We start from the raw sequence: 19,987 nt of genomic DNA on the forward strand, positions 1-19,987 counted from the left end.
AACATGCCCTCCTTGAGTCTTCATTCTTTGTGTCCCTGTCTGCCAAAAGAGGCATCTGCTTGTCCTTTTTCTGCTTCCCGTGTTCCATGCATTGCCGCCTTCCCCGCCTCTTTCGTGTCACGTTCTCTGCATCCTTCCTTTGGATGACAGCGTGTACCTCTCCTGATTGGAAGGACGGCCAGTTGCTGGTTTTTTCCCTGTAAGGAGACTGCACGCTTCTTTTCAGCCTGCTTCAGCCAGAGTCCCACCCCGAGTCCAGGGAGAGAGAGCTTGCGTCCACATTTCAGGCTGTAACTTCAGAGGAAGGATCCTATGGTGGGGCGGGACTCTGATCTCTGTCCTCCCGAAGTCACAAGGGCATGAAAGCTGAAATTGTGATGGTGAGAGACTGAATGGCAGTGGCAAGTGCGGAGTTCCCTTGCGGGAAGAGATGGGCGAAGTGAGTAAGAAGGAGCCCGAGAAAACTGCATGGAAAGAAAGAACACCCTGCAGCAGAGGAGGGACAGCCACGAGGCCATTTGTTGGGCGCTGTTGGGGTCTCAGGTGTGGACCACGTGCTGGACGTGGGTTACCACATTTTGTTCTCGACAACGCTCTGAGATAGGTTTTATCATCCTCGCTTTACAGAGAAGGAAACTGAGGTGGAAAGGTTCAGCAGATCGCCCCAGGCTGCTCAGTTAGGAAGAAGGAAGAGCAGCAGAGGGAAGGGGCACCTGGGAGCTGCCAGGTGGGCTGGCCTGAGCCTGCTGATGCAGGTGACCCAGGACTGTGACAGAGCTCAGCCCTGCTGTCGGGATCTGGGGGCTGACTCGGTTCCAGTACTTCTTTTTTTCCCATTCTGTTGCCTTCACACCAAACAACATGAAGTCAGACCTGCAGCTGCTTCCTGCCAGTAGGAATGGGTGTGGGGACCACGTTCACTGCGGCGGAAGGGAAAAGGCGAGCCTTTCACAGGCTGCCTGGGACAATTCGGGGAGGCAGGAGCGCTCCTCTCACCCACTGGCTCCATCGCCACAAGGAGATCATTTTCTTGGTGGCTTCTTGGATCCATCAAGGAATCGAGTATGAGGACTCAGGAGGTCCCACCTCCACCTTGGCTTCTGGCCCTCGTGTAGGGAGAGGCCTCTGCCTGTGGGCGATCGTCTCGCGGGGATGACAGCCCTCCCGTCATTTTGCGATTTGTAACAAAAACCCATAAACACAGAGTATTAGTTTTATTTCTAGCACAGGGCTGTAAGTATTCTATTTTGCTAAAGCTGGCACATATTGAATAATTCTGTCCTTCAGGTGGTGTGAGTAGGGGAGGGGCCCTCAAGGTAAGTGATGTTTAGCTCCGTGCACAAGGTGAAGGAGGAAGGGCACACTTCTGAGCTGTAGTTGTTCATATTTCACAGAGGTTGCTCCTGCAGTTTAAACTTGCTTCAGATTCACGTGTACAAAAATACATTTTTGAATTTCTTTTTTAAAAGTGTTTTCTCACTTGGCTGCTCCTTTCCTGAATCAATATAAATTTGGGGAGCTCTGGAGTTAACTATTATTTCCTGCATTTTTACCTAGTAGAGGAAGTTTTTTTTAAAAGTTAAGAAGGCGGGAGCGAAAATCTGATTATAAAATCACATAGTGTAGATTATCCTACATTTTTATCTCTACTCCCTAGTGGCAATTAAAAAAATGACCTAAAATGGCCCTTTTTTGGGGGGGGTAGACTAGATTTATTTATTTATTTATGTATTTATTTTAAAGGAGGTACTGGGGATTGAACCCAGGACCTCGTGCATGCTAATGAGCATGTGCTCTACCACTGAGCTACACCCTCCTCCCTAAAATGACTTTTTGATTGAAGTAAAGATTTTTGTTTGACAGTTCCAACGGACATCTTTCATGGACATAAAATAACACACTTTCTTCAGGATGTCCGAGTGTGGGATTATACTTAATGGTGCCACATCTTGTTGCTCTCCCTTTCTTCTGTGTGCACGCTGCCTGTGGATTGGAATCTTCTGCTGCAGATACGTTCTAGAAGGTTCACTACAAGAGCTGCACGCTGGTGGTTTCACTTTAGCTGCTTTTAGACAGGACGATGGTGATTCCTAAAATCAGCTAATGGGGTTCATATGGTTCCGAGTCTTTTGTTCTTAAGCTGAGTAAATAATGCTTTGCATTCCAGCCCATGGTTGACTGTCATCAGCAGCATACCTCAAGACCAGTTTTTTGGCAGCGGGTTAATGAATGTTTTGTGGAACCCTTTTCATCTATTAAGGACTGAAATATCTGATTTAATCTCAGTGGTGCTTAAAATAAACGTTGTGGCTAAGTTTACACAAACCCTCCTTTGAAAGCTATTCTTGTGGGCAGCCCCAGAGCTACAGACGCCTGGCTTGTTGGCTCAGTGCTAGTGCAGCTTGGGGTCACACTGGGGAGTCACCGTCAGCTTTCTTGGACTCTGACTCCTGACTTCCTCCTCTCTGTGCAGTGTGGACAGTGGGTGGATTTCAGTTCAGTGATTTTTGTGGGTTTTCTGATTAAATAGTTGGTCAGACAGGTTCCCTGGATGATGAGCGTCCTGCGTCAGGAGAGAGTAGAGCCTTAGGAGGAGAGGAATGCCAGCCCAACTCCTGCTCTGCCCCCTTCTCCAATCCAGGTCTCTCCTGCAGCTGCAGGGTCGGGGTTGGGGCAGGGGCCTCCCAGGGCCCCAGGGAATATCTCGTGAGAGCTAAGCCAACCGTTTCCAAAAGCTTTTAGCTCTTACAGTTTTCCTTTTCTTTCTTCTTTCTTTAGGACTGCCTTGTAGCAGAAATGGAGGAGAAAGTTTTAACTGTAGTAAGTACACCTTCTAAAAGTTATTGTAAAATTCCTTTTCCCAAAGCAGTGGGAATCACATTAATTAAAGTAAATGTACTGTGGCTGATTACTTCAGGACATGTTTTGAAATATTGGCTTTGGGGATATGAGTCTGTTCACTTAGGTGGAAAGGGAAGAATAAAAGTTATTTAACAACAAGACCAAATACTGTGAAAATTCCTGTGCTTAAGTTGTGTATATTGGGGGTCTCTGCTTTGCTTTTAATTTTTTCCCTTCTGAACACTTTTAACGCTTAAATTGCTAGCTAACCTGTTAATCAGGGTTAAACTGATCTGCAGATTTCATGGTAGGACCATTTTGATTAAAAAAAAATTCTTGGCAAGAACCCTGTGATGGAAGGGAGATGCACTGTGACTGTTTAAAGAGCATTTGGTAACTATTCATCACCGCTTCCTCCCTTTGATATAAGCCAGCCTGTGCTCATTTGATAAGGCCTTCCTCCTACTGATGTTGAGGAATTTAGCAATGAAACTGCTATAAATATATTTTCCATAAATAGGGAGGCTAAACAAATTGGAGGAATGTGAAAAAGTGTCACTTCTTGGGTTCTCCCTCTTGGAAAAAGAAAATCACTCTTTGGAATTTCCTGATTTCCTTGGTTGTTTAATTTTGAAAGGTTAGATGACTCTGATTGGGGGAAATAATCTGAAGTAACCACTGCGATTCCTATATGGAGACCCCTTAACTCGGGTCCTCCTGCCTCTAAAATCTTACCCCGTCAGTGTTTGGCCTTCAGAGAATGTGAACCATCACTAAAAAGATCGTAGACCTGAATGTCAAATGCAAAGATGCCTAGAAATAACAGGAGAAAATCTAGGTGACCTTGGGATTGGCAGTGAGCTTTTAGATACTTGAAAAGCATGATCCATGAGAGAAAAATTGATGAGATGACTTCATTAAAATTAAAAACTCTGCTCCATAAATACACTGTTGAGAGAATGAAAAGACAAGCCAGGGACTGGGAGAAACTGTTTTCAAAACACATTATCAGATAAAGGACTTGTATCCAAAATATACAGAGAACTCTTAAGACTCAATAATAAGAAAACAAACAACCTCATAAAAAAAAATTGGACAAGAGATCTGAACAGATACCTCACCAAAAAAGATACTCAGCTGGCAGATAAGTATATGAAAAGATGTTCAACATTATGTTTCGTTAGAGAGTTGCAAATTAAAATAACAATGAGGTGCCACTCCCCACCTGTTAGGATAACTAAAATCCAAAATCTGACAACACCAAATGTGGAGCAGAAGGAACTCTCATTCATTGCTGGTGGGAATGCAAAATGGTACAGCCACTTTGGAAGACACGGTAGTTTTTGACAAAACTAAATAGACTCTTACCCTGTGATCCGGCTCTTGTACTCCCAGATATTTACCCAAATCAAAGAAACTTATATCCACAAAAACCTGCGCAGGCTGTTACAGCAGCTTTAATCGTAATTGCTAAAACTTGGAAGCAACCAGGATGTCCTTCAGTAGGTAACCAGATAAACAAACTGGTACATCCAAGCAATGGAACATTGTTCAGCAAGAAAAAGAAGTGAGCTGTCAAGCCATGAAAAAATACGGAGGAACTTTAAATGCATATTACTAAGCCAATCTGAGAAGACTACAGGCTGTATAATTCTAACTGGTTGACATTCTGGAAAAAGGCAAAACCATAGAGACAGTAAAAAGATCAGTGATGGCCAGGGCTTCATAGTGGGGGAGAGGGGACAGACAAGTAGGTGGAGCAGAGGGCGTTTTTAGCCCAGTGACACTGTTCTCTGTGATGCTGTAATGGTGAGTATATGATATTATACATTTGCCAAAAGCCATAGAACTGTACACCACCAAGAGTGAACCTTAATGTAAACCAGACTTTAGTTAACTGTAATGTATCACTCTCAGTTCATTGGTTGTAACAAATATACCACAGGAACAGAATGCAAGATGTTAATAATAGCTTGTTACTATTAACTGTATTATAATAATATAACTGTGTTGGAAACTTGTCGGGGTGAGGAAGGAAGTATATAGAATTTCGTACTTTCTGCTCAGTTTTTTTTCCTAAAAACTAAAACTGTTTGAAAATGTAAAATCTATTTAATAAAAGGTGTAGGCAAAAAAAAATGTATATTTTACCTTGTCAGTATTTGGTTTGTAGAGAATTTGGTTTCCCTAAAAAACCCACCCAGATAGCAGGGAAACCTGATTCTCCTTAACTGCCCAGCCTGTGATCTCCAGTGGCTGTAAACGAGTTAATATAGAAGCTATATTAAAAAAAAAAAACTTTATTAGCCTTTTTTTTTTTTTCATCTACGGGGAGTTGTTGATTCCTATCTTTTGCCTATTAATCTAAATGTAACTATTTTGGGGGGGAGGGTAATTAGGTTTATTTATTTTTAATGGAGGTGCTGGGGATTGAACCCAGGACCTCGTGCATGCTAGGCACGCACTCTACCACTGAGCTGTACCCTCCCCCTAGAAGCTGTATTTTTAAAGCGAAGCTGAAATAGCGACACCGTTCACACACATTGCAAATATGGAGTCGAAGTGCCACGTGTTCATAGAACAGTATCGTCAAAATTGCCAGCCAGAGCTTAAGGTGATAGGCAAAGTGTGTTTTTTAAAGATTTAGCTTGAGATAAACTTGGTTGGTGATTGAATCTTCCCTGTTTGCTTCTCCAACTCGAGGTCAAGGTTTTAAATGGCATCTGTGACAAAACAATCCGATCTACCACGGATCCTGTTATGAGCCAGTGTGCGTGTCTGGAGGAGGTTCACCTACCAAACATTAAGCCCGGGGAAGGCCTGGTAAGAATTCTAACAACATTTGTTTATTTTCAAATAGGAACACATCATCATTTATTAAAGTCATTGTGTGTGTGTGTTTTAAAATAATTCCTTGTTACTGTCACTAGAATTCTGAATAGTAGAATTCAATTAGATTGTTTTCCACCATGTAGTTTGAAGTTTGCCGTCCTGAACTCTTGATACGTTTTATATCTTCAAAGAATAAAAATAAATACTGTTTTAAAACTAGACACTCATACCTTGAAGGAATTGTCTGAAACAGTTTTATTTTTAGGACTTAGCAATATAAGGAGGTAGAAAACATTTACATGAAGGAAAGATGATCTCTGGGTACAAGACATCTGCTATGAAAATCTCTATTAGCACTTCAGATGAATGTGAGGAGAGACTGGTTGAAAGAAATGATTCTTAAAAAAAAAAACTTTGGAAAGATTTCAGAATTAATGCCTGAGCTCTGTAATAACCTGCCCTGAGACTACGTAGAGGTAGATACCGAGGTCCATACCTAGGTACCTAGATCTCCCAGGAGCCCATGTGATTAAGGTGCTGGAATTTAAGGGAAGAAACAGTGAGGCTCATGGATGAGCTTAGAGCCTTTGCATCAGACAGAGCCGGCTTTAAACCCCAGCTCTCAAGTAGCTTAACATCTTTGTGTGCCAATTTCCTCATTTGTCAAATGTGAATAATAAGAACAATAACCCTCACAAGGTTGTTGAATGTATTAAATTAGATGATGCCTGCTGAGCGCCGAAGCTGGACACATAGTCTGTGTGCAGTGATTGGTGGCTGCAGATACTGTTGCAGGTGTTGGTGATCATGAGGAGGAGGAGGAGGAGGAGGACGCCTAGTGTGTAGGTAGCTGTGGGGAGATATCAAGGCAGTCCCTGCTCTCAGGAAAACAAAAAACCCAAAGTCGACAAGCCCACATTCTCAGTAAGGAGAAATGTACATGCTGAGACTGCTCGGCTGCAGAGTAAATGATGGTTTGTAATAAACAGGGAGGACTTCCTGGAGGTGGGTTTACAGTCAGGTGTTAAAGTGGAGAACTGCCCTGAGTGAGCAGACGTGGAGGGGCCGTTTCAGATGGTGAAATTGTTCTAGCGCAGCCTGGGAAGAGGAGTACAGTGTTGGGGGAGAAGCCGACGACTCCGCCTGTGAAAGCGACAGGAAAGGAGGGGAGGGGGCACAACCTTGGAGGTGTTAGTGTTGTACGAGATTCTCATCTCAGTGCTGCAGGTTGCTGGGCAGGCAAGTTCAGGGTCAAAAATCTGTGATTACAGTACTAGTACCGGCAACTACTCTTGGCACTATCTACTTTTTGCTCTCTTTCCCCATCTTAATAAAAGTTGAATCAATGGGTTTTTATCCATGGTGTGTCAAACGGCAGAGGTGTATTCCCCGTGAGACGGTGATCACCCCTGAATTTGCCTGTCAGGTCTTTGAGGAAGGAGCGTGTTAATCTTTGTGCCTCCCTTAAACTGGAGGGGTGCCTGTTTCTAATTTACTTCCTATGTTGTGTTGTTTAATAGTCTTCACTCATACGTCCTGGTCTGGTTGTTAGTGGTTTGGATAAGTCACCAGGCAATGACTGGTGATACCAAATTAACTGAATACATTGTGTCACCACACAAAGAGATGGTCAGGAGAGAACAGTCTTTACCTCATTCATTCTGCAGGTCTGAGGGCATTTGCTCTGAGCCCCCAGAGTTATAGCAAAATTCTCTGTGCCTACACACAAATGATAACACCAAGGAGATCTCATTTCTGATTCCTTTCTCTAGTGTTTCGACTTGGTCATTTCCCCTTCATCGCTCTTTGGATCTTGTTTTACAATGTTTCAGGAGGCTTAAAAATGAGTGTTGTTCTGAAGGGACTGCCTTTAATGTTTTATAAGTTTGTTTGTTTGTTTATTTATTTATTTATTTATTTTTAAGCATTTTTTTTATTGAGTTATAGTCATTTTACAATGTTGTGTCAAATTCCAGTGTAGAGCTCAATTTTTCAGTTATACATGAACATATATATATTCATTGCCACATTTTTTTCTCTGTGAGCTACCATAAGATCTTGTATATATTTCCCTGTGCTATACAGTACAATCTTGTTTATCTATTCTACATTTTTAAATCCCAATCTGTCCCTTCCCACCCCCCGCCCCCTTGGCAACCACAAGTTTGTATTCTATGTCTATGAGTCTGTTTCTGTTTTGTATTTATGTTTTTTGGTTTTTTTTTTTCTTAAGATTCCACATATGAGAGATCTCATATGGTATTTTTCTTTCTCTCTCTGGCTTACTTCACTTAGAATGACATTCTCCAGGAGCATCCATGTTGCTGCAAATGGCGTTATGTTGTCGGTTTTTATGCCTGAATGGTATTCTATTATAGAAATATACCACATGTTCTTTATCCAGTCATCTGTTGATGGACATTTAGGCTGTTTCCATGTCTTGACTATTGTAAATAGTGCTGCTATGAACATTGGGGTGCAGGTGTCATTTTGAAGTAGGGTTCCATCTGGATATATGCCCAGGAGCGGGATTCCTGGGTCACACGGTAAGTCTATTCCTAGTCTTTTGAGGAATCTCCATACAGTTTTCCATAGTGGCTGCACCAAACTGCATTCCCACCAGCAGTGTAGGAGGGTTCCCTTTTCTCCACAGCCTCTCCAGCATTTGTCATTTGTGGATTTTTGAATGATGGCCATTCTGACTGGTGTGAGACTCATTGTAGTTTTGATTTGCGTTTCTCTGATAATTCGTGATATTGAGCATTTTTTCATGTGCCTATTGATATTTTGTATTTCTTCCTGGAGAATTGCTTGTTTAGGTCTTCTGCCCATTTTTGGATTGGGTTGTTTGTTTTTTTCTTATTAAGTAATATGAGCTGCTTATATATTCTGGACATCAAGCCTTTGTTGGTTTCATTTGCAAAAATTTTCTCCCATTCCGTAGGTTGTCTTTTTGTTTTACTTATGGTTTCCTTTGCTGTGCAGAAACTTGTAAGTTTATTTAGGTCCCTGTTTTATAAGTTTAAATCTCACTTGCAGCAGTATTTCTAAATGTCGGAGTAATGATAACGAGTTAATATATTTGTGACTCATTCTAGGGCATGTACATCAAATCCACCTATGACGGATTGCACGTAATTACTGGAACCACAGAAAATGTAAGTTCACGTCCTCTATTAAATACAAAAGCTATTGTATGTTTAAACAGATTTGACTGAGTCCCTATACTTTTCATTTAAACGTGTGCGTGCCGTTTTATTATCTGTAGTGAGAGCGTGGGTGCCTGTTTTATTTCTGTTGCTGGCTTGCTGCTTTTCACCAGCTGTCATCCATGTATTATTTAAATTGTCCTTTATTGTGCTTGTTTATACACCTAGCCCAGTTTTTGCCCCCACCCTTGTGTTTATTATTTTTTGCACCCTGGAGGTGTTAACCCATGAATACAAAAATAATCATCTCTTTGTTGTTGAGAATCACTCTTTTTAAAAATATTTTTATTGAAGTATAATCAGTTTACATGTTGTGTCAATTTCTGGTGTACAGCACAATGCTTCAGTCATATAGGAACATACATATATTCATTTTCATATTCTTTTTCTCCATAAGTTACTACAAGGTATTCAGTATAGTTCCCTGTGCTGTACAGTATAGAGAATCACTCTTATAAGAGCTGGAATTGGTGACCATATGTGTAAAATGGAGTGTTTTTTTTGCTTGCTTGTTTGTTAATGGAATTTATGTGTGTCACCAGAGCAACTATTTTGGGATTTTTGCTCAACAAAGATTCTTTTCATAGAGTTGTATTTCATAATATTTGCATGATATTGAAATTTAGTCCCCCCGCCACCCCCTAATCCTTTGAATAGAAAAAGCAGGGCTGTTTCTTCTGGGAGGGACTTTGTACCCTGTTTTCTTCCTTTTGAAAATTCTGCTACATGAAAGGTTTTTCTTTAGCCCCTGAACCATTTTGAATTTGTGAAAAGTCGAGCTAATTGAATGCTTGCTTTATGCAACCTAGAATATGGCTAGCTTCTGAATGACATTGATATGAAGCTAAAAATGTTTGAAAAGCCTCCCTGCATCAGTGTAAAAGAAGCCTGTGTCTATGGAGTTAATGACTAGCTAATTACTTAAGACAAGAGAAAGTAATTCCTAAAAACGAGAAACTTGGTAACTCCTTTTCTAATCTGTATGTGTCCGATTTTGAGCTTCAGCTGCTAGGTCTTCTGAGAAGATAAAACAGCGTGATCTTTGATGAGGGTTTGTGACACACACTTGATTTAGTAATAAGACCAAAAGGACGTTGCTTAAGGCAGTCAATGAATTATACATGAGTTGTGTGGTTCAGGCAGAAGAATGAGTAGAAGATGCTCGTATCATTAAGCATCCTTTGTTGAGCTACAGAGAGAATACACTGAGCTTATTATTATACCACAGCACCTGATTGGCAACAATGTACAGGAAGTTCTCCTTTTAGGCTGGGGTTGGTGCGAAAGAAAAAAAATCACAAGTGTTCCTCCCTTATCCTTGTCAGAGACTTCGTGCATTTGAGCTGAACCACAGCAAGAACATACTTGTGTCCTACTCAGTACATGTTTTTGGAGGTGGATAGATTCAGAAGGATGATGAATATTGTTTCATTATTTTTTTTTCTGGGGATGGGGAGGAGGTAATTAAGTTTATTTATTTATGTATTTTTAATGGAGGTCCTGGGAATTGAACCCAGGACCTCGTGCTTGCTAAGCACATGCTCTTCCACTGAGCTACACTCTCCCTCCTTCGTGTCAGTTTTTAAAGAGTTGAAGTTTTGCATCTAGCAATTTGGCAATTGCATTAACAGCCAGACCTGTGGAGTTCCAGGCTCAATCAGGTCTTTGAATCCATTTTATTGATCTTGGATAAACATGCGTGACACTATAATAGTATTACCAGAAGGCACATAGATTTCTTCCCTTCACTGCTCCCCACCCCAGCTCCTACCCCATACTTTGAAGGATGAGCGTTGAATGAGAGATTAAACAAAACTGCTTTTAAATCAAATGAAATGTTAAATGATATAATCCCTAGATTTCCTACCAGACTCATAAGACTGGGTGAGAGATTAGGGTCTGTCTGTCTGGTTGTGGTCGACCCTGGTGGTCCCGTACAGGGCGGTACCTGTCCCCTAGGGAGAGGTGGTGGTTTCCATCTTGTGAAAGATTGAAAAGGGGAAAACTTGTCGTATTCCATCTCGTAATCCACTTGAAAATGTCCCTCATTCTGTCAGTCAATCAGCTTGGGTTCATCGAGTCCTTGGAGTGTGCCAGCCACTTCCTAAGTCTTGTCGGCGAGGGTGGGGGGTTAGGTAAGAGCTCACTTCTGAAGGGCTTGATCTGGATATTTTACACTTAGTGCTGGACATTTTACACTTAAACAGCATCAGAAAATGCCAGCTCCAGGGCAACTTTCTAGCTATCATTTAGGTCGCTATGGCTTCAGAGTCAGAATGTTTTCATGGAAGCCTAGCGTGGTGGGTGGGAGTGGAAGGAAGTCACCATTGGCATTCCCAAGCGACGCATCTCCACACTCCGCTATCTTGGACTCCAGGCTGAAGCAGTGCCAGCAGGTCATCTCAGGCATCCAGTCTGCTTTTTTTTTGGAGGTTACCTGAGAAGCCAGGCTCATTCCAAGGTCAGACTAACAATATCTAGTGATTTACTATCTGTCTTCCTTTCTCAAGTTATTCAAGACCTCGGCAGAAGTCTTGACCACACCCCATCTGTACGCTCATTCCCCACCCCCAGCACATGCTGGGAAGGGGGTGAACCTCGGAGGAATGCATGCGTTCTTCTCCCCGTCATCGCTCTTCTACAGCAAACCAAACGAGCATCAGTTTCAATAGTCTGGCCCGGCACATGGAGGAGATGGTGAAGATAGGCCAGCGCTACTGCCCTAGGGAGGATTTTGGTCCCAGGCTCTCTCTTTACCGGAGTCCTGCCAAGCACAGCTCTTAACCACATGGGGAGGCGTTTGAGAAATGAATGTGTGAGGGTCCTTAGGAAGAGAAGTCAGGTCAAGCCATCGGGGCTTACTATTTTTTAAGATTGCCTATTTATAAACAGGGACTTCCTGGCCTCAGGCCCATGTTTTAGAAAGTGAAGCTTACCTGAAATGAATCCCCAGGCCAGGAAGGTTAACTGGACTGGACTGACTACAGGCAGACCTGTAAGACTTGATCCGTCACCTGGGTTAAGCATCTGACACCAGGGGCAAAAAGCGGCATTGATACATTGTATTCATGTAGGAGGTGCCTCAAGAGGAAGACATTTGAGACAGGCCATCTCCCAGGGGTACCCACAATGCTGGTCTCTCAGGTGAGGCACTGCTGGTTGTTATGGTGGCAGGTTAAATGTTTTAAAAAATAACTGCCATAATTACCTGGGCCTTGTGTCGGACTAGCTGAATCAAAGGGACTGTTGCTACGGTTGTCACTTGCTCATTTCCGGTTGAGCCCGTCGTGACAGTTGAGTGAGAAGGTTCACCAAGTGTGCTGCCCCCTTCACCGTGTTCAAGGTGCTGTTTCTAAAGGCTGTTTGGAGATTGTTTGAAGGTTCAGCCATTTATATGTCATAAAATAAAATACACTGGCTTAGATAACGTTTGATTATAATTTGAAATCAAAGTTTTATCCTTTCCTTCTCTTTCGGTCATATGAAATATCTTTTTTTGTTTTTAATTGAAGTATAGTCCTTTTACAATGTTGTGTCAATTTCTGGTGTACAGCACAATGTTTCAGTCATAAATGTACCTACATTTATTTGTTTTCATGTTCTTTTTCATTATAGGTTACTACAAGATATTGAACATAAGTCCTTGTGCTATACAGAAGAAACTTGTTGCTTACCTATTTTATATATAATAGTTTATTTGCAAATCTCAAACTCCCAATTTATCCCTTCCCACACCTTATCCCCCTGGTCACCATAAGTTTGTTTACTTTGTGAGTCTGTTTCTGTTTTGTAGATAAGTTCACATCTCTTCTTTTGGTCATATGAAACATCTTAAACAAAGAATTCTAGTTTGATTAAATGAACAAGAATACCATGGGAAATATTTGACAAATAGTTTACACCTAACTATCTGTCTGTACACACATATGTGAATGTGTATATGTATCTGTATTGATATTTGCAAATTTGTATGTAGCAGATATTATTTGGTGGATACAAAGTCTGGACTTTGTTTGGATACTGTGAAAAGACATCCATTTTGAATTCAACCTGAAAAAGAAAAATACTTACATTTTCCCCAAAGAAATACATTTTCTCCTGCCACTATCTGTTTTAACAGCATTGTGATAGCATGTAAAACAAGTTTGAGTGAAAATAAGATTTTGTTTTAATAACTGCTCAAAAGGAAATGGGGTGGTAGAGTGACAGAGATGGTCTTTATGTGTTAAACAGTCGGCTTTTGCAAGATTAATTTTGGTACGGATATGTGTCAGTTACTTTCTAAAAGAGTCGGTGGCTTTGCTCAGCCCATCGTGTGTCCCACTCTTCTTGATAGGTTAGTTGAACCTTAGCTGTTCCAACTGACAAATTATCTGTTATAACAAACCACTAATAAAGTAGATAACACCTGTATTCATATGCCGGGTTCTGCAAGCTGTGAGCTCTCGGGGAACTCAAGTATACTGAGTAACATTTCTTGGGAAAATTGTATTTCCATTGCTCATTTTCTGAAGAAAGGGGAGAAGAAATAGAAGCGGAAAGAAATAGAAGATTTGAAAAATAAGACAAGTCTCTTTGTTTCTAACAGTCTCCTGCAGACAGATCTCAGAAGATTCATGCTGGTGATGAAGTCATTCAGGTGAATCAGCAAACTGTGGTGAGTTTGTTCGTTGAGACTTAAGACTTAATAGTCCCCCCTAAAACTTTTAAACCGTCTTGCTTGCATTTTTAAAATTTGCAGCTTATATCCGATTTTCCATAACTTTAAGCAGTGCAGAGACAGACACATGTATAGCTACTTATTTGCTCACAGCTGGTTTCTTTGAGATAAAGCCATAGGCTTGAGTTTTCATTATTCATGAGTGAGTCCCCTCTCTTCATTTTCTTTTGAAGGTGGGATGGCAGCTGAAAAATTTGGTGAGAAAGTTGAGAGAGAATCCTTCAGGAGTTGTGTTACTGCTTAAAAAGCGCCCTACGAGCTCCTTCAACTTTACACCTGCTCCCCTGAAAAACCTGCGATGGAAGCCGCCTCTGGTGCAGGTAACTGTCCCTACTTGTAAGCCTTCATCTGGCATCAGTGCAGGAACTGTGTCCGACAGCTAATTTGTCCCCCAGAAGAAAGACTACAGTTTGAAGGTGATTGGTTTCCAGAGTCTGTGTATGGATAATTATCCTGTAATCCTGTGTATATGAAAATACACAGGTTTGCCCTGAACAGTATGGCAGCTACTAGCCACCTGCGACTCTTTAGATAATTACAATGAAAGGTTCAGTGGCTCAGTCTTACCAGTTACATTTCAGGTGCCTGGTAGCCACTTGTGGCTCATGGCCACCATCACTGCAGAAAGGTCCTTCTGATCCTTCTCTGTCCTTTCAAACACACGCCCACGTGAAGGGATCCAGTCTGAACATTAACCTTGGAGAGACCACATGGGGTTGAGTCAGCGGTGTGTCAAGGCAGGGTAGGGACTGTGGGCCCAGCCCAGCCAGCATAGAGGCAGAGGGCTGTATCACTCCTTTGTTTAGACTTGGAGGTCTTGGGTGATAATAAAAGGCCAACTGGCTTTTAGTGAGTTTTATTATTTAAATTCTCTACAAACAATACACTCCTTATTGCCTAACCTGGGTGGGAGGACTCACTGACCAACCCCACTGTTATGTCATCAGTCCTTAGTGTTTAATTCCTAAACCATGAATGAAAAGCAATAACATTTTAATGCCCTTTTGTAAGAGTGAGATTGCAACTGTGTGATTGTATTGTCCATCTTCGAATGGAAAGAACAGTGGCAGTCTCAAGCCATCACTTTGGAAACTTCGTGATGCAATGCGTGGAGCATGGGAAATACATCTCCATATGTACCTTAGGGGTGTGGCCGGGGACATAAAAATAAATAATAGGACGCAGAGAGTGGAGCCAGGAGGGGCACAGAATTAAAGTCACTTCTTAAATAATAACAGAGCACATCCGTCGCACCCCCGCTGCTTCTGTTTGCATCGCTCAGTAGGAGGGGCGCCATCTCTGAATAGTTCTGGAATTCTCAGAGTGTGTTATGTAACATCATGGAGGTCTGCACTCATCATCAGTTGCTGATGGAGTGCTTGCTGTCCCCTAGCTCTGCCAGCTCCTTGGTGCCCAGGGGTAGATGTTGGGTTCTGAAGAAGGGGCGATGGGGACAGACAGGTAGGTGAAGGCGCCTCTTCGCAGGGAGGTGGGGGCACTTTGAAGCCTGGAGAACTAGGTGGGCTTTGGGAGACAGATGGGAGGCGGGGTCCTGGAGGGGATGAACACTGCTCCTTAGACACGAGACGCAAGCCCACAGACCCAGGATGTGTGGCCATCAGGGTGGGGCGGTGCCCAGACAAGCTTTCCTAGAAGCAGACGTTCTTGTGAAGATGACCTAGGGCATGTGCTTCAGGGAGAGTTTGTAACGCAGGGAGGGAGGCAGGATAAGGAGGGAGAGCCAGCCAGGTGCTGTCTCAGGTAGAAGCTAGGCTTGTCCTGTCGCACAGGTGTAACCACACAGTGACGTGCTCTCAGGGCTGTACTCAGGGAAGGCAGCTGTCAACTGAGGGTGGTTCTCCAGAGACGGGGGCAGCTGTGAGCTTTTGGCAACAAATGTTCACAGCAACTGGGTTCCTGGTGGACAGAGAGGCCCTGAGTGGGTGCCACAGCCGTCCTGCAAGAATGAGCAGACCAGGCCCTCTGGGGCAGAGGGCGGGAGAGAGAGCTGGGCTGGCGGGCCGAGCTGGACGAGCGGTGTGGAGTCCCGGGCTACAGAGTGTGTACAACAAGCTGACAGTTGGTTTTTACATTAATATCTGTGTTAGGTTGCTGGGGCCGCCATAACAAAGTGCCACCAACTGGGCAACTGAAACAAAAGTTTATTTCTTCAAAATTCTGGGAGCTGGAAGTCTGAGATCAAGGCGCTAACAGGACTGGCTCCTTCCGAGGTCTCCCTCCTTGCCTTGCAGATGGCCGTCTTCTCCTTAGGCGTTTTCACATCGTCTTTCCTCTGTGTCTGTGTCCTGATCTCCTCTTCTTACAGGGACGCCAGTCAGACTGGATTAGGGTCCACCTACATGACCTCATTTTAAATTAAATGTGTCTTCAGAGACCCTGTCTCCACATACAGTCACATTCTGGGGGTTGGGGGAAGGAGCCCCTGATGCTGTCTAACCACAAGGAACACAGCTGGGAGGTGTTGCCTGTCTCGACGACTGGTGATGTGGTTCTCGGCGAGGCCGGCGACCTGGGTGATTCTAGTGAAAGACTAATGCAGGGGGCCCTTTGGAAGAAGCATCAAGAGGACTCACAGAGCAGCAGGGCATAGTGGACAGGAGGGGGCTCCAGAGCTGAACTCCTTGAGTTCAAATCCCACCTCTGCCCCGTCTTAGCTGTGGGACCCTGACAAGTATTTAGTATTTCTAAGCCTCACTCCCAGGCATTCGTGTTGACTGTTAGAAGAGGCTCTGGGGGAGGGGCGAGGAGGGCAGGCAGGGCAGGGGCGAAGCAGATGAGAAATGTGACCGTGGTCCCGGTGGGTGATACCAGCGACGGAAATTGGCAAGTCAGGGAAGAGCCATCTGGGAGGCGGAGATGAGTCTTCTGAGCCTCCCTGAGTTTGAAGCGACAGGAAAATCCAGGTGAATGTGTGCGGAAGGGAAGTGCAAATTATTTCAGAGTAGAGGCTACAGTTAGTCCCTTGACTCCTGGAAATTCACTGAAGAAGGGACACACGTCCCTTTCCTCTGGTTTTGGCCGCCATCCTGCCACGTTCCACTGACAGTGCAGTTTGGGGGAAGAGGTGACGGTGAGGAGGGGGACCCTAGCTTTGCTTCCGACCCAGGGAGAGAACGACCACCAAAACGCAGAGGCCATTTTGCAGCTTGGCTGCCCTGGGCGCTCCCTAGTGTGTCATTTCTCAGGGGTCTGTGTGCCTGGGGGCCCACCTCTGGGGGGAGGGAGCTGCTTTGGTTCTTGTCGACATCATCAGTGCTCATCACCAGTGGAAGGGTGTTCATCGCTCTGTTATTAGGCTCCAGTCCTGGTGAATGAGAGTTACTGGTGGAGAAGCCACCATCAGTGCTGGAGTGCCGGTTCTGTGGAAGTGCTCCAGTTTGCTTCTGCTTCTGTTTGTTGGGGGCTTGGGTCCTGGCCCCATGTTTCCAGACATTGTGCAAGATTGACAGAATGAGATGTCAGTTGGCTGCACAGTGAGGAGAGTTGACAACCTGTGTGTTAGGGGCTGACTTGCAGGATATGGGGGTTATTTTATGAGGGACTGGAGACTCAGCCCCGTCCCCCTGTGCTTCAGCGTCTCTCCCCAAAATGGGGCTGTGGCTCAGCACTGGGGACTCCGTCCTCCCGCTCCTAGACTCTAGTTCACACTCTCACTTCCAGGAGATACCGGCTCGCTATCAATCACCCCTGCGCTGGACGGGATGTGGCCATCTTTTTATGTCCCCCAGAGTCTGGCACAGTCCCCACGTGGCGCCTCCCACTGCCTTCACCAAATATCTCCGAGCTTCGACTCGGATTTCTTTGCTGCGCCTTTACCAGCCGGGCAAGGCTGGCCATCGCTACCAGACTGTTGGGGAGACAGGACTGCAGGTCTCACACAAGGCTTAAAAAATAGGTCCTCTGAGACCAGTCACATGACTAAAATTAAGCTGTGTGGATTTTCAGTTTTAAAAATTAACCTCTGTTATGTGTGCATGTCTGTAATACTAAATTAAGCAGCATAAGGTTGGGTTTTTTCTGTGTGACGAGCTGGGTGCTAAGCGTGTACGTCTATACTGTCACTTAATCCTCACAGCCACCCCATGTTGGTACTATTCTTGCCCCCGTTTATTCCCATTTTGTAGATGAGGCACAGAGAAGCTGAGTGAGTTGCCCAGAGATACACAGCTAATAAGAGGTCTAGCCAGGATGGCACCCAGTCTGAGCTCCGAGCCCACACCCTTCGGCAGTGGTGGCATTGCTAGTGATTTGCGTGAACTGACTCATTCCGCCCTCACTGCCGCCCTGTGTGAGAGGCACTGTCAGCTTGGCTGTTTTTCACAGGAGGAAACTGAGGCTCGGGGGGCTTCAGTGATTTGCTGAGAGCTAGACTCCTAACCCGTCTAGCACCTGGTTCCCGGGCCTCTGTTTCTCACTGTGCATCTAAGGCTTTCAGAACTCTCAGTAAGTGGTATATATGTGCAGTGGAATATTACTCAACCACAAAAGGATGAAATAATGCCATTTTCAGCCATATGGATAGACCATATGGATAGACCTATTATTTCAGCCATATGAAATAATGCCATTTTCAGCCATATGGATATATTAAGTGAACTTAAATGCGGAATCTAAAAAGTGATACAGATGAACTTATTATAAAACAGAAACAGCCTCACAGACATAGAAAACAAATTTATGGTTAGCAGAGGGGAGAGGGGAGGGATAAATTGGGAATTTGGGATTGACAGATACACACTATTATATGTAAAATAAATAAACAATCAGGACCTACTGTATAGCACAGGGAACTATTCAATATCTTGCAATAACTTATAATGGAAAAGAATCTGAAAAAGAATCTATATGTGTATCACTGAATCACTTTGCTGCACACCTGAGACTAACACAGCATTGTCAATGAACTATACTTCAATTAAAAAAACAAAAACTCTGTGCTATACAGTATAATCTTGTTTATCTATTCTGCATATGCATACTGTATAGCTCAGGGAAACATATACAAGATCTTGTGGTAGCTCACAGTGAAAAAAAAATCTGACAGTGAATATATGTATGTTCATGTATAACTGAAAAATTGTGCTCCACACTGGAATTTGACACAACATTGTAAACTGACTATAACTCAATAAAAAAAATGTAAAAACAAACAAACAAACAAAACAAAAACTCCTGGTAAATTCTGACTGTCTCAAAGAAGACCACACGTTGAATGTTGAGAGTAGCTGTGAATGCACAAACGACCTGGGCCCCTGGGTACCCAGGGGCTGGTGTTGGCTTTGGGGACAGGCATCTCTGAGTTAACCTCCACGCTTTTACACTTGCTCCCGTTCAGACCTCGCCTCTGCCCACGACCACCCAGTCCCCGGACAGCACAATGGATGCCTCGCTAAAGAAGGAGAAGCCAGCCATCCTGGATCTGTATATTCCTCCCCCACCGGCTGTTCCCTACTCACCCCGGTACGTCGGTGCCCGTTTTTATGGTCGGCACGTCTCCTGGGCATGGAGACTCTAGTGGTGGTGGGAAGACCAGGAGCGTCTTGAGAGGAGATGCTGCTGAACTCCAGAGTGATGGGGCTGAGTCTTGAATCTGCTGCAAAGAAGTATCATCCTGGGGGGGTGGCGGTGGTGGAATGGGTGAAGGTGGTCAGAAGGCACAGGCTTCCAGTTATGAGCTAGGTCCTGGGGATGCAGTGCACAGTGTAGTGACTGTTGTTGACAATCCTGTGTTGCGTATTTTGAAAATTGCTAAGAGAATCGATCTTAAAAGTTCTCATCACAAGAATTAGTAACTACGTGTGGTGATGAATGTTGATTTACTGTGGTGATCATTTTGCAGTACATACATGATTATGTTGGACGTCTGAGATGAATACAGTATTACATGGCGGTTATATCTCAGTAAACCTGGGGGTGGGGGAAGTGTGATTTTTAGGGGGAAGTGTAGGGACAGATCCAGTTTGATGCATCTTGAAGCCATACAGTTTGGTGGGGAGGGGGCTCCCTAAAGTATGTGCTCTTGGAAACGCATTGTCTTGGCTCCTCACTAGGCATTGAAAGGAGCTGTTTGGGGGTCCCTGAAGCTGAAATTTCATTAACTACATAGTAACTTCATCTCTGGGGCAGAAGATATTAAATATTTCTGTAAGATTAACTGAAGTTACAGTTTTCTTTTGCTGAGCGAGATGTATTCTTCATAGGATTTAAAAAACCCTGTGACAATAGTTGTGGGTGGGCTATATTTGCACGTACTTGTGTGTTTGTATCTATTATAAATTCTTAAAGATCATTGCTTTCTTAATGGCTGTCTTAAATGTTTACAGTAAAATGAGGATTGTCATGCTAGACATTATAGGAGATGATT

At 43.7% G+C, this 19,987-nt stretch overlaps 1 protein-coding gene and 1 non-coding gene across 3 annotated transcripts in view; one reads left to right on the top strand and one right to left on the bottom strand.

Annotated features, from left to right (window-relative positions):
- Positions 1 to 19,987, top strand: part of CNKSR3 (CNKSR family member 3) — an 89,438-nt gene that overhangs the window by 63,285 nt on the left and 6,166 nt on the right. For both annotated transcript variants that reach the window (XM_010965736.3, XM_074368126.1), the window contains exons 5-10: positions 2,779 to 2,820; positions 5,545 to 5,664; positions 8,772 to 8,831; positions 13,471 to 13,539; positions 13,776 to 13,922; positions 18,959 to 19,083. In XM_010965736.3, the coding sequence (XP_010964038.2) occupies positions 2,779 to 2,820; positions 5,545 to 5,664; positions 8,772 to 8,831; positions 13,471 to 13,539; positions 13,776 to 13,922; positions 18,959 to 19,083 (563 nt within the window). The remainder of the gene's footprint in view (positions 1 to 2,778; positions 2,821 to 5,544; positions 5,665 to 8,771; positions 8,832 to 13,470; positions 13,540 to 13,775; positions 13,923 to 18,958; positions 19,084 to 19,987) is intronic.
- Positions 1,742 to 1,817, bottom strand: TRNAN-AUU (transfer RNA asparagine (anticodon AUU)). Its single transcript is given in 2 exon segments — positions 1,742 to 1,777; positions 1,781 to 1,817. It is a non-coding gene; the product is annotated as a tRNA-Asn (tRNA).

The sequence above is a fragment of the Camelus bactrianus genome, chromosome 8 (genome assembly GCF_048773025.1).
Source record: "Camelus bactrianus isolate YW-2024 breed Bactrian camel chromosome 8, ASM4877302v1, whole genome shotgun sequence".
Taxonomy (NCBI): domain Eukaryota; kingdom Metazoa; phylum Chordata; class Mammalia; order Artiodactyla; family Camelidae; genus Camelus; species Camelus bactrianus.